The following is a 14,625-nucleotide window of genomic DNA, read 5'->3' on the forward strand; positions in this document are numbered from 1 at the left end:
CGTTCATTCTTGGTTAAAGCAGAGGTTTTAAAACTATGGCCCTAGTTGAAGTTTGGGGACCACCCTAGGGGGCAGTAGGAGGGCTAGATTTAAGCCCCATCTTTATTCTAACTGACCAGCTCCATGTGGATCTGTTTTACATACCAAATCACCAAGTGAGATTTTAGTTAGGAAAAAGTGCTTTGAAGTTTTGCAGAGCTACAAAGATAGACACAGTGCCGATGAAATCAGACTTCAAATCTAAATGAGTGTGGACAGCGTAATCATGATTCAACACCTACTGTTTATTGAGCACCTTCTATGTGCCAAAGGCTGGGGTGGGGATTTTTGCACATGATCTCGCTTATCTTTATGACACCCTTGCGAGATGCACATTATATGGCCCAGTTCTTCAGATGAGGGAACTGTGAGTCAGGCTGCCTGGGTTCGAACCTTATCATTCACTTCTTACCAGCTAGATGCCTTGGACTTTTTCACTTACCATGCCTCAGTTTCTTCATCTATAAAAATGAGAAATATGAAAAGAATCTACCTCATGGCTTATCGGGAGGCACTAGTACACACAAGTTCTTAGAACGGGGCTTGATCATTTGACCTATCCCCACCCACGTCTGTGCTCCTCTGTCACAGGATAGCCTGGGAAGAGAGTTTTCTCCCATTGCAGGCAAGACAGTTGTCCCCAATGAATCAGGCACATTGGGGCTGGTAGCATGCAGTGCACTAATTTTATTGATAAGGGAAACAGAGGCTCAAGGAGCTTTGATGTGGGTGTAAGACATCTGACCCCATAAATGCCTGCAAATAATCCTGGCCAACCCAACTTATGGGGAAATTTTTTTACTCACACAACAAGGAGAGAGGCCAACTTCTCATCACTCTGCAGGGCTTACTTGCCACACTTTTCCTTGATGTTGGTCCAGGTAGCAGAGTTCATTCTGCACATGGAAGGAATCTGCCAGACGGGACACTTGTCAGGTGTATCTCATAAACTTCTTGCTCACTTGGAATGCAGCTTTTCTACAGCCTTGTGCCATCAGATGAGCGTTTGGGTGTGTACGAGCCCCAAGCCTTGCAGGGATCCAACCATTCATCAGACAACTCTGCCAAATAAAATCTGGCAACAGAAGACTGGAAGCTGTTGTGAGGGTTCCCAGAGTGTATTATTGAGGGGATTGTGGACATAATGTGAATCACATGTGATAATAATTGTTTTTTCATACTTAACTACAGTTTAAAAATAGAGGTAGAAATAGTGTAATTTATGAGTTGAAATTGAGATTTCAAGGAAAAGATATGTTTCTTTGGCTCTTTTTCTGGTCTTTCTTGGATTCTTAAGATTTTATCTTAACATTTGAAAAGGCAAGAATTAGTCGTACGATTGTCTGCATGGTTTGGTGTTTGGGGATAAGAAAATGCCATTATGCCTTTCTAAAATTCAGTGTAAAATGAAGTATTTCAAAGATTAGTTTTTGAAAGGATGTTGCAAATTTTAATTTGCAAAAGGAGTTTTAAGTGGCAGGAGTTTTTTTGAACGGCTCTCCTGTGTTGGAGCAGGAAATGAGGCATATCCCATAGACAGTGAGCTCCATGAAGACTGTGGGTATCTTGTGTCTTGGTCCCCACTGTATCTCTGGTGCCCAACATGAGCTGACACATAGTAGGCACTCAATCTATGGAGTGCATGGGTAGTTCTCTCTTCTTCGTGTTTAAGTTTAGAGAAAATCGGTAAAGTCTGTTTGTAAGATAACACTTAAGCAACCAAATAACAAGTGATGCTATTTTACAGATCTCTCTTTACATTTAAATGCCTCCATGTTTGAGGCCAATGGTGGCTGCGGTTATGTTCTGAAACCCCCAGTTCTGTGGGACAAGAACTGTTCCATGTATCAGAAGTTCTCCCCCTTGGAAAGAGACCTGGACAACATGGAGCCTGCCATCTATTCTTTAACTGTAAGTCTGGCCCCTGCGGTCCCAAGAGAATATAAGAAGGTGTTTAAGCCCTACTGAATATGAACTGCTTTTGACTTCAAGGCATGGCAAAACTCTCATATCACAATTTTGCTGGTGCAGATTTAGTTCCCAGAATTTCCTGACTTCTCAGAAGGCAGCAGCTGGGGTTTAGATGCACAGTCAGCAGGTATTATACTTGCCAGAGCCCAGAAGGTAGGGTGATGACCCCGCTCCCCCACTTCCACCTCCACACTGGGATGGTAATTCTTCCAGGGTCCTCAGAATCATAACTCTCAGTGCACCCCATAAAAGCTGAGGTCCTTGTTAACGCAAGTCATCTTAAACTCTAATAGGCTCTTATAAAAAGTAAAACAGGCATCAACATACAAATCAATTAAACATCTTCCCTCCTTACAGTCATTCCTGGCTTTTCCTTGTTCCTTTTATTGTCTAATTAACTAATTGTCAGAACTCCACAGACTGCCCGTAACATCAGAGTCCCGGTAGCTCATTACTCAATTTTATTTCCAGCTTCTCCTACTCCCTCTTAGCTGAGGACAAAACCAAAAAACTGAATGGGTGCTAGAAAAGACAGGGAGTGATGAAGTTATCCTTCGGTCCATCTTTAGATCTCGTCTGTTTCCCTCCCAAGGAGGAATGCCAAGCAGTGTCTGCTCACCACACCTCACACCCCCGGGAAATCCCAACTCACAGATTATCCTACCACCAACCTGCATTTACTCTTTCCCTAAGGCAGGAGAGCAGTAGCTCCTTTTCTGTGTGACCATTTCTGCTGGACATGAGAGTAGCTTCATGCTGATAGAAGGCTACGAATTTCTAACAGCCTTCCTTGTGACTTGACCCAGAACTTAACTATTTAATAAAAACATTTCGGAGTTATAAAAGATACACCTAGAACACTTTGAAGAGAATGTTAGTAACACATTTGTGGCTTCACATTTAAGGTCTTCTTTTTTTCTCAACTTCTCGACAAACAATTTCATCTTAATTGTGTGGCTTTTTGAAGATGTTTCAATATATTGACAGTTGAAAAGTTATAGTTAGGTGAATGCTGTTGACAAAACAGACTTTCCCATGATTCCAGTCTCTCTCTTTTTTTTTTTAGCAGCCTTATTAATCATTTAGTTGGTCCATTCCAGAAGGTTCTTTGTCTTTCTCTGCAGAGGGAAGCAGTGAGGCTCAGTGGTGACATCTGTTTCTTTTGCAACCCCAGTGACTCTGATGCTTTCTTTCCCTCAGATTGTTTCTGGGCAGAACGTGTGCCCAAGTAACAGCGCGGGGAGCCCATGTATTGAAGTCGATGTTCTGGGCATGGCCCTGGACAGCTGCCACTTCCGCACGAAACCCATCCACCGCAATACTCTGAACCCCATGTGGAACGAACAGTTCCTTTTCCGGGTTCACTTCGAAGATCTCGTATTTCTTCGTTTTGCTGTCGTGGAGAACAACAGCTCGGTGGTCACTGCTCAGAGAATCATCTCCCTCAAGGCTCTAAAGCGAGGTAGAATCACTGTCAAAAGTTCGTGATCATTGTAGCTAAGTGATTGGTGCCTGGAGTCCATTACACGCCTCTCTCTACTTTTGTGTATGTTTGAAATTTTCATATTAAAAAGGTAAAATAAGAGGCAGAAGAAGATAATGCAAATTTGAACACTGAGCATACCTCAAAAGACATTTTTCTTTTATGTTATTCTAAAATCCAAGGTTATTAACAACATCTCTTATAAAATGTGGCCTCTGCCACCTCTGCCTGTCTCGGGAGCAGTGGTCCTTGTGTTCTTATTCCCATATATCCCTCTCCAACAGCTCCCACCGCACCCCTGGTATGTTTAAAGCTGGAACTGTTGTAAGGAGAGGAAACCAAGAGCAGGGAGGGTTGGGTTGTGCTGGTGGCTTCAGTGGGCTGAGGTTGGAGTTGAGGCCTGGTGGGAGGCCATTGTGGGAAGCCAAGGGTGGGTTTGGGTCCAGAGCAGGGAAGGTGGAGAATCCTGAGCAAAGATTAGAGCTGTTGTCTTGCTGTCTGTTGGCTTTGCCACGGCCCTTGGGGAAACGTCAGCTTGTCGCACCTGTCCAGGATGTCCGTGCACTGCTTCTCAAAACTGATGTGCAACCAGGTCACCTGGGCTCTTGGTGATAAAATGCAGATCCTGATACAGTGGGTCTGGGGCCTGAGATTATGCCTCTGTAACGAGCTCTGGGGATGCCCCTGCTGATCTCATTTGAGTATCAAGTTCCCAGTACACGCTTCCTCCTGCACATTTTGCCAGCCTCTGAGCTCCACCAACATGTTACAGTCCCCTGCTCTTTAGCTGTTTTTTCCTATTTCTTTTCTCCATTGTGTGAGTAGCACATGGCCATATTCACTGTGTTATGTCATAACACTGACTGTGTTAGTCAGTTCGGGCTGTGTAACAAAATGCCACAGACTGGGTGTCTCACATACTGCTGCTGCTAAGTCGCTTCAGTCGTGTCCGACTCTGTGCGACCCCATAGACGGCAGCCCACCAGGCTCCCCCGTCCCTGGGATTCTCCAGGCAAGAACACTGGAGTGGGTTGCCATTTCCTTCTCCAATGCATGAAAGTGAAAAGTGAAGAAAGTGAAAAGTGAAGTCACTCAGTCGTGTCTTGACTCCTAGCGACCCCATGGACTGCAGCCTTCCAGGCTCCTCCATCCATGGGATTTCCCAGGCAAGAGTACTGGAGTGGGGTGCCATTGCCTTCTCCGATAACAGAGGTTTATGTTGTCACCTTTGGAGGCTAGAAGCCCATGATCAAGGTTTCCGCAAGTTTGCTTTCTACTGAGGCCTCTCTCCTTGGCTTGCAGAGGGTCCCCGTCTCGCTGTATTGTCACAGGGCTGTCCCTTGGTCGCCGTGCCCAGCATCTGGTGTCTCTCCATGTCTGCCTTCCGATTCCCTCTTCTCATAAGGACCATTGGTCATGTTGGATTAGGCCCCACCCTCATGACCCAACATCACCTCTTTAAACCCTATCTCCAGACACAGTCACCTTCTGAGGTACTGGGAGTTAGAGCTTCAACACACACATTTTAGGAGGACACCATTCAGTTCCTAACAGTTATTATAGAAATATGATGACGTACAGAAGAACAATTTTTTAAACAGTTATCCATCTTTCTATTTCTTCAAGATAGTTACTTTTGGTGTAGATATTTTGCAGGCTTTATTTCTCTGCCCATGTGTATAAATATTAACAAGTATGCGTCCTACTAACCTTAATGTTTTGCAACTTACTGATTTTCACTAATATATGTAGTGAACAACTTATCAGGTAAAGATATACATCTTTGTTACTTTATAGAGTTGCATATTATTCTATTTTATACTTGTACAAACACTCACACTGTAACTTCTTTAACCAACTCTCTATTGTTGGAATACTTTATTATCACTAAAGCTGTTCTAAGAGGAAATATTTGCAGAACAGTGACTCTAGATGACTTGATACAAAAATGATCAGATTTTCCTACTATACAGTGTTTAAAATTTTCATTTTGAGTCTAAGTTTAAAAACAGCACTTGGCAAGGTAACTACATTAGACCACTAAGTGGCCCCAAACGGTCCCCAGGGGCAGCACTCTGGGAGAAAAGGCATCTGTTGGTCACCTGCGTGTTGTCACCCCTGCCCATCTGAAGGTCTTATTTCTCCCTGTCATTTACTGACCTCCCTGGGAGATCTTCTCTGTAGAGCTCTGCAATGCATGGCTAACAAGCTTTTCCCAATTCTGCATTGTTCCAGGATATCGACATCTTCAGCTGCGAAATCTCCACAATGAAGTCTTGGAAATCTCTAGTTTATTCATAAACAGCAGGAGGATGGAAGAAAATTCCTCTGGCAATACTGTGCCGGCCTCTCTGGTAATTAAGTTATATTTCACTCAGCATAGTTGTGGGAATTGCTACACCCGAGGCAGGCTTTCTTGTGGTCCAGGAATGTGGTCCATTCGAATCATAGATTAGGTGGCTATGGATATAATTAAAACAATGGCTGATACCTGACACATTCTAAGCACTGTACACATATACTGACTCACTTGATCCTCACTAACTTCCTGACATAGCTATTAGTATCATCTCCATGTTACAGAGGAAGGGGAGTGCTGAGTACACCTGAGGTCACACAGCTATAAACCCAAGTTCATCATCTAGTGCCGTAGTGCTTGCCAGGGAAGTGAGCCAAAAATAACAACACAGGGAGAAGGCTAATTACGCAAAACCTGCTAGGAAGCATCTTGATACTTCTAGAAGGTTTAGATTAGACCAGGAAAATCCTTTGCTTCATCAGTAGTGCAGGGGCAGATGTCACAGGCAAGCAGGATTGGGTGAACAGCCAGGCGCTGCTGCCGACAGGTAATTCTGCAAGCGCAGCAGTACCCTGGCACCTGAGGAGACTCAGCTCTTGCACTCTTGGGAATGGGAGAGGAACACTGCAAAAAGGCCCACCATTGCAGAAGCTAGGTTTTAACAAGTTCCCCATTGGTTAAGGTCCATTGGTGAAATTTGAGAACTGATGGTAAGGTCCATCGATTAAAAGTTTGAGAACCGTTGGACCAATGCTCACCCCAGTAATGCAGGGTTGTTTACCTCGACAAGGAATTCTGCTTTCATTAACTGGTTGATTCCACTATGCTTGCTCTTGAAAAACTGAAGGGTGTCCATCCACTGCCCCTTTACATGTTTAGTAATCTACTCATAGCCACACCGATCTTTGGAAATTCATTTTGGTGGGGGTGCGGCTGCAGTGGGTCTTTGTTGCTGCACACGGGCTTTCTCAAGTTGCAGCAAGCAGGGTCTACTCCTTGTTGCAGTGCTTGGGCTTTTCACTGCAGTGGCTTCTCCTGTTGGGGAGCAAAGGCTCTATGCGTACGGGCTTCAGTAGTTGTGGTGCTTGGGTTTAGTTGCTCTGCAGTATGTGTGATCTTAGTTCCCAGACCAGGCACTGAAACCGTGTCCCCTGCATTGGTAGGTGGATTCTTAACTTCTAGACCAGTAGAGAAGTCTGGTTGCACCCATCTTATACTTCAGTGTGGTCCTAACAACCTTTGAAAAGCTGCCTTCTGTGCTTATGGTGGCGCCGACTTCACCGCTGCCGCCATCACCTCTGAGCAGCCCTGCTTTCTCCTCTGCTTCTCTTTCCCTTACCGCAATGGTTTCTTCTCTCTCTCTGTCCCTCACCTTGTTTTCTTAGGTGTTCCTCATTCTCCCTTCAAAAAGTGATGGAGGTTGAGTATAACATGTTGGCCAGGAGAGAGGGGTGTTGCCTCTGCCTGGTGCCTGCCTATTACCCTCCCTGCCTGGGAAGCAGGGACGGTCTGCCTGGTACCTGAGAGCAAGAATTAGACGGTAGTGTCCCATTCTGGGTTGTCCACTTATTCTTCTAGCTATTCTATTCTAGAAGCCCCCCACCTTGAAGCCAGGGATGTCTTATTTCTCTACAAAACCCCAGAGCCAGGCATAATGTCTGTTTCATTGTCAGCCTTCCATAAACTATTTTGTATTTTATGAATGAATCTATCTCAGTATACAAACTGCTCAAAGACTTGAGAGTTACACACCTCCCCAACTCTTCCTAACAAAAATACTTTTTATATTACAATTATTTGTGTGCCTGGACAGCAAGCTCCCAGAGGCCAGAACATTTTATTTATCATTTTACCATCAAAATTCTAGCCCAGTGCCCCAAAGAGAGATGGAACTCAGTAGACACTGTTGAATGTCACTTCATAAGTAAGGACTGATATACATTTTAGACAATATCAGTCCCCTAATTATGATGGAAACACTGTTATTTAAAATAAATTGCTATTTTGGTGGTATGCTGCTAAATATTCTTACTAGACCATTAAGGAACATGCACCATTGCCTAAAACCACAAAAAGGTATATCTGGTTATAAAAGGTTGGCCTTATTTCGCATTTATGTGTCCCTGCGAGTACTTCTAAGAACTAGCACTTCTGTATTGATGTAGCCTAGAAACATGAGAATGAAAATGAGTAAGAAACTGTACGATCTTCCTCGACAGATGTTTAATACAGAAGAAAGAAAATGCTTGCAGACCTACAGAGTCACAGTGCATGGCGTCCCAGGCCCAGAGCCTTTCACCGTCTTCTCTATAAACGGAGGCACTAAGGCAAAGCAGCTTCTCCAACAAGTAAGTTCACTGAGTGTATAGTTAAGAAACGGTTCTTTGAGAGGCATCTCTAGGTTAACATCTTGTCCAACATTTTACAGCTGACTCAGAGTCAGAGAAAGCAGCTCAAAGTCTCAAATTTCATAGATTATAAAACAGATACTACCAAGAGGTTTGGGCTGTTTTGTTTTTGAACTTTGGTGTCTACTCTCACAAAGCACTCTTGGGGTTATGGAGACAGTGTAAAATATAATGACGAAAAGTAAGGAAGCATTTCCATGGACCACCCATAAAAAGCAGCAAATTACTGTCCACATGAGTAATCCCAGGGCTGTGGAGCAGGACTGGAGAGGGAGTGATGCTGGCCATCTCATGGAGGTGACAGTGTCCACTGACCTACTCCTGGAAGCTTCATGCCCTTAATTGTTCCTGAAGTGGTAGCTGCCTTGCCCCACAAAATCCACAGTCCAGCATCAACCTGAGACCAAGGTCTGGGGTGAAGGGAGCAGAGTCTTCCTGAGAGTCTTCTACCCCACCCCCACCCCATCCCCAGGTCTTTCCGCTTCTCTGAGTGAGACCAATCAATCACCAAGTGCTGATTCTGGTCACTGCATGCTCGCACAGTTGAGTGGATGCCTGAGCAGAAGGATGTTTGCTTGCCTCATGCCGGAAGTTGGCAGCCTTCTCTGGCCACTCCAAGTTCAGCTTTTGCCAGTAACCTGGATAATAGAAAACCATATGAAAGAATACGTCAGTAAGAGTAGCTATCATAATGTCTAGTGTTTACCAGGGCTTCCCTGTGGCTCAGGCAGTAAAGAATCAGCCTGTAATGCAGGAGACCTGGATTTGATCCCTGGGTCAGGAAGATCCCCTGGAGAATAAACCCACTCCAGTATTCTTGCCTGGGGAACGCATGGAGAGAGGAGCCTGGCAGGCTCTAAGTTATCCGATGCACCTGGGTTACATTTTACAGTCAGTGCCTCAGTCATAAAAGGAAACAAAATTAAGAAACAAAATTGCTACTCTTACTGTTTCCACTGTATAGATGAGGACACTGAGTGTCCATGGGGTCAAATATCTTGGCCAGCACCTCATAGCCAGTAAGTACTAAACGCGGGCCTCAGACCCAAGTCTGTTTGGCTCCCCAGCCTGGTCTCAACCATTTCAACTGTCAGGGTCAGTAGCCAATAGAGAAAACAGGCCTCTAGGCACACTGTCAAGACTTTATTGAAAGGGGAATTCCCAGGAACTTAGATCAGATGAGATTAGAAGATGATTGAGTATTTCTAACGTGAGAATGGGAGATTATCTTGGTAAAAGCTGGACTGGGTTCTTTGCCTTTGGTCTTGTGTTGCAAGATTACAAAGAGCTAAGTTCATAGACTGAAAAACCTAAAGTTTTTAATTCATTAAGAGCTCTTATTCCATCAGTGGGAAAAACAGTTTTGCTGGCTGGCAATTATGAATAAATTGTTTCATTGCCCAGAATGAACATAAACAATTCTTTTTGGACATAAGAGAATTCTAAGATCTTCCAGAAAGAGTTATGCAACACTGCAGGGTAGGTTTCATTTATAAATTGCAAATCAAACTTATCTGAACCCCAAGAGAGTAGACTTGTTTGGGTTTAAAGTTTTTGCTACTCTTCAGAAGTATGCCTAAACTGGCCTTTGCTCTTTCTTTAGATTCTCGTTATGGATCAAGATACCAAACCTATTGCCACAGACTATTTTTTAATGGAGGAAAAATATTTCATATCTAAAGAGAAGAATGAATGTAGGAAACAACCATTCCAGAGAGCCATTGGTCCAGAAGAAGAGATCATGCAGATTTTAAGCAGCTGGTTTCCAGAAGAGGGATATGTTGGCAGGATTGTCTTAAAAACCCAGCAGGAAGTAAGTGTGTCCTGGGGCAGCCTACACAGTAACAGCTCATATGTAACTCACTACCTCACCACTGGCCGCCTCCCTCAAATTCAGAACTTCTTATCACTGCAACTTGCTTTATAGTCTTAAGTAAATGTGGAGAACGGATTTTATTCTTCTGCACATATTCAGAAGGTTAAGTTATAGAAATTTGATTTAAAAATCATCCCTTAGGAAACAAAAGGAGAAAGAACTCAAAGGATTCCTTAAGCATGTCATCAGTCTAGCATCCAGTGTTTTACCTGGGTGTGCGAAGACCTTGCCGTAAGGGTCACTACTGTGAAATGGAAGGTCTGTAGGCATTTTGCATTTGGGCGTTGGTTGCCCCCCCGTTAGTACCTGTTCAAGTTTTAGCTAATAAAAGGTTTTTTTGCTAATTCATGAAACAACATCATTTCTTTGAAAATATTCCATAAGATTACACAAGGTAAGAATAACCTCTCAGCTTTGGTCTGAATTTGTTGCAGATTATATTATGGTCCCTAATATTCCCATGATCATTCTGATAATAGAAACAGTACTGTCTGTTGACTCCAGACCGGGGGACTCCTAATGGAGTTTGCTGATGGAGCACTTTTCTTTTTAATAGACTTATGCTGCTGCTGCTAAGTTGCTTCAGTAATGTCCGACTCTGTGCGATCCCATAGACAGAAGCCCACTGGGCTCTCCCGTCCCTGGGATTCTCCAGGCAAGAACACTGGAGTGGGTTGCCATTTCCTTCTCCAATGCATGAAAGTGAAAAGTGAAAGTGAAGTCGCTCAGTTAATAAACTTATATCAGCCCACTAATTGACTGCCATTTTTAAAAATGACATATAAGGTCATTACATAGATAATAATGCCTTATGATAAATCAACAATAAAGCAGTTGAAGCAGTTCAACAATCTGATTAAACAAATATTTATTGAGCACCTAATTGTGCCAGGCCCTGTTCTAGGCACATGATCTGCCTCTTGGGGGCATGAAAAGGAGATGGACCCATAAAATGCCCATTGCTGGTCCATGCTTGCTAGAACACAGAGATGATAAAGAGCCCATTTCAGCATCGTGTGTTATTTTTCACTCTCTGCGTAACTATGAACATGGCCTGCAGCTTCACTGCACTCCAGCTTCTCTAGGAACCAGAGCCTCTGTGTTCCCTCCTAACCTTGTCCTAGATCATAAAAGGACACTTCCTGTAAGCCAAGAAATGTAATTATCTCCCTAGAGTCTTCTCCCCATCAGACAGGTACAAAGTACTAAGATGGCAGAGAAGCAATTCTAATCATAAAAGTTGTAGAAGAAAATATCAGAGGGCTTACCTCGGCTTTTGGAGCCATCTTTTATTTCTCTCTAATTTTTTTTTCCTATTTCTAATTATCACATGTAAAAAAGTATGCTAGGGACTTCCCTGGAAGTCCAGTGGTTAAAACCCCATGCTCCAAATGCAGGGGGCACTGATTCGATCCTTGGTGCAGGAACTGTTAATAAGATCCTGCCTGCTGCATGGCCTAGCCAAAAAAACCCAAAAAGTATCCTAGAAGTGACAATTTCAGTGAAGTGAATTTTTAAACTCATATTAAAGTTAGTATTTATTGCATCATGACTTACAGTGTTTAACGCTCTCAAGCACCCAGTATTTTGAATCATCTTATGATATAATGCAAACCATTGTACACAAAGGAAACAGGTTCAGAGAGGTTAGATGATGACAGGGTGAGAAGTGGAAAGAACTGAAGTCTTATGGCTTCCCGGTCAGTATTCTTTCCACCACCCCGTGCTGCCCAGGCTGGAGCTGAGTCAGTGCTCATGGGTCCTCCATGCCCAGCACCATGGGAGGCAGTGAGCAGCAATGGGCAGACTGCCGAGTGTCATGATAGGTCATCACAGGGTTGGAAGGACTGGGAGGCCAGGGCTGCCCCGTATGCAATTAAAATGTATATGACAATAAGCAGTAGAGATGTCAGGAATAAATGCTTAATAAAGGCTGGTGGAACAGAAGCATTTTGGAAAGAGAAGGATATAGTACAGGGGAAGGCTAACAAGCATTTTCTGATGAGTATAATATAGCAAGGAGGCCTCCTTTTATATGCCTTGTTGAGAGGAAAGTTTTGAAATGACTGAAATATGTCTCAAAAGATAACAAATCATATTTCATGTATCTAGGCTCACCAGCTGCACAGTGACACACAATACAAATTTCCTGACTGACTAAATGAATTCAGCACTTACTGAATGGAAGCAGAGGCTGGTGTAATTGATAGATTTGGGCTATAAGTATTTCCACTTAGTCTACTCTGTGAAACTAGGAAGCTATGTAAGCAGTTTGTCCGTATGTCAGAAGTCCCCAAGCTGCTGTCTTTGACCTCTGATCCTGCCTGTCTGCTTTGTATAATTTTCTTGTTTCCTGGGCTCTCAAGCTGTTCGGTATCTTCCTATGATCAATATGCTCTCCTCTGACACCTCTGGATTTGAAATGAGACAAACCTGGCTCTGACAAATTAGATAGATGACCTTCAAAGTATCATCTGAATTCTGTAAACCTCTATGTCCATATTTGTAAAATATAAGATAGAAACTGGGCTTCCTCGGTGGCCCAGCGGTAAAGGATCAATGCAGAAGTCTACAATGCAGAAGTTGCTGGAGACTCAGATTAGGTCCCTAGGTCGAGAAGATCCCCTGGAGGAGGGCATGGCAACCCACTCCAGTATTTTTGCCTAGGGAATCCCATGAACAGAGGAGCCTGGTGGGCTACAGTACATAGGGTCACAAAGAGTCGGACATGACTGAAGCAACTTAGCACGCATGCATGACAGAAACTACCCTGCTTGGCTCAAAAAATTATTATGAGACCCAAGTCAAACATGTAGACAAAATGTAGAAAAATGCTTAGTAAACTATAAAGGAATATGCAAATGAGGGTTATTCTTATGGTCATAATCTATGGCTTCTAATGTGACTGAAAACAGCTTAAAAATCAATAAGCTCTGAGTGAGGCTCTAAGGTGGAGAAGGCGATGGCACCCCACTCCAGTACTCTTGCCTGGAAAATCCCATGGACAGAGGAGCCTGGTGGGCTGCACTCCATGGGGTCTCGAAGAGTTGGACACAACTGAGCGACTTCCCTTTCACTTTTTACTTTCATGCATTGGAGAAGGAAATGGCAACTCACTCCAGTGTTCTTGCCTGCAGAATCCCAGGGATGGGGGAGCCTGGTGGGCTGCCGTCTATGGGGTCACACAGAGTCAGACACGACTGAAGCGACTTAGCAAGGCTCTAAGGAGTACTGTTAGAAATATTTGTAGTGCATGGTCATTGTGATATTTTATATGGCAACTTAGAACTTTTCTGTCTTGCTTACTTACATCCTGGCTTTCAGGATTATAAATTGTCATGTGAATTACCACCCAACCCCACTCTCCAATTGGTTAAATATATTGTAATCAATGCAGTGACATACTATGGAAAATCTTTAGAAGCTGACATGAAATGATAATCACAATCTTTTTTTAAAAGATATTTCTGATGTGGACCATTTTAAAAGTCTTTATTGAATTTGTTACAATAGTGCTTCTGTTTTATGTTTTGGGCTTTTGGCCCTGAGGTATGTAGGATCTTAGCTCCCTGACCAGGGATCAGACCGGTACTTGCTGTGTTGGAAAACCACTGCACCACCAGGGAGGAAGTCCCTGATCACAGCCTTTTAAGTAGAGAAAAAATGAGTTGTAGAACAGTATATGTACTACGGTCTCATTTTATGTAATAAAAATAGAGGATAGTTCTCTCTCCCTCACGTATAGTTTGATGAGTGGAATCCAAACACGTCAGCTGTATGTAAATCTTACGGATCACAACTGTAAGGACAATGAAATGATTGGGGCGAGGCTGTGCAGCTGATTGGTGAGAAGCCCCCGGAGCCAGTCCGTTTTGGTCCTGGCTACAGTTTGGCGCCACCTGGTGGTAGTTACCCATTTTGACCTTAATATCAAAAGGGATAATTCTGGTTCCTAGGGCTGGTTGGAATTTCCAGGACGATGACACTGATTCTTGTATTCTTCTGGTTAGTTAGCATCGTTTCTGGGGAATGATCTGAGATTAAGCTAGAAGCATGCTGGGGACTGGAGGACCTTCCTGCCAAATCCTCCCAGCCTGAGATGGGAGTGCCTACCGTTTACTTGCCTCACCTCCCCATCATCTCCATGTTGCTTCCTTGTAGAAGATAACTTTACACGACCCTCGTTTGAAAATGGCTCTAGCAAAGAACAGGAGCCATTTAACAATCTCATTATATTTAAGTGCACGTAATTCCAGGATTTCTTTTTGTTTATTTCTGGTTGTGCGGGGTCTTCGCTGCTGTGCAGCCTTTGTCTAGTGGTGGGGAGTGGGGCCTACTCTTCACTGCGGTGCACAGGCTTCTCATTGTGGTGGCTTCTCCTCTTGCGGAGCACAGGCTCCAGGCACACAAGCTTCGGTAGCTGTGGCATGTGGACTCAGTTGCAGCTTGAGGGCCCTAGAGGCTCAGGAGTTGTGGCTCAAGGGCTTCAGTTGCCCATGGGACGTGGAACCTTCCCAGACCAGGGACTGAACCGTGTCCCTTGCATTGG

General features: G+C 43.8%; 1 protein-coding gene across 1 annotated transcript in view; it reads left to right on the forward strand.

The window, feature by feature from the left end:
* Positions 1 to 14,625, forward strand: part of PLCE1 (phospholipase C epsilon 1) — a 335,041-nt gene that overhangs the window by 307,415 nt on the left and 13,001 nt on the right. The window contains exons 24-28 of the mRNA XM_040254554.1: positions 1,787 to 1,950; positions 3,211 to 3,472; positions 5,729 to 5,847; positions 8,012 to 8,140; positions 9,804 to 10,013. Of these exons, the coding sequence (XP_040110488.1) occupies positions 1,787 to 1,950; positions 3,211 to 3,472; positions 5,729 to 5,847; positions 8,012 to 8,140; positions 9,804 to 10,013 (884 nt within the window). The remainder of the gene's footprint in view (positions 1 to 1,786; positions 1,951 to 3,210; positions 3,473 to 5,728; positions 5,848 to 8,011; positions 8,141 to 9,803; positions 10,014 to 14,625) is intronic.

This window comes from Oryx dammah, unplaced genomic scaffold, assembly GCF_014754425.2.
Source record: "Oryx dammah isolate SB20612 unplaced genomic scaffold, SCBI_Odam_1.1 HiC_scaffold_14, whole genome shotgun sequence".
NCBI lineage: Eukaryota > Metazoa > Chordata > Mammalia > Artiodactyla > Bovidae > Oryx > Oryx dammah.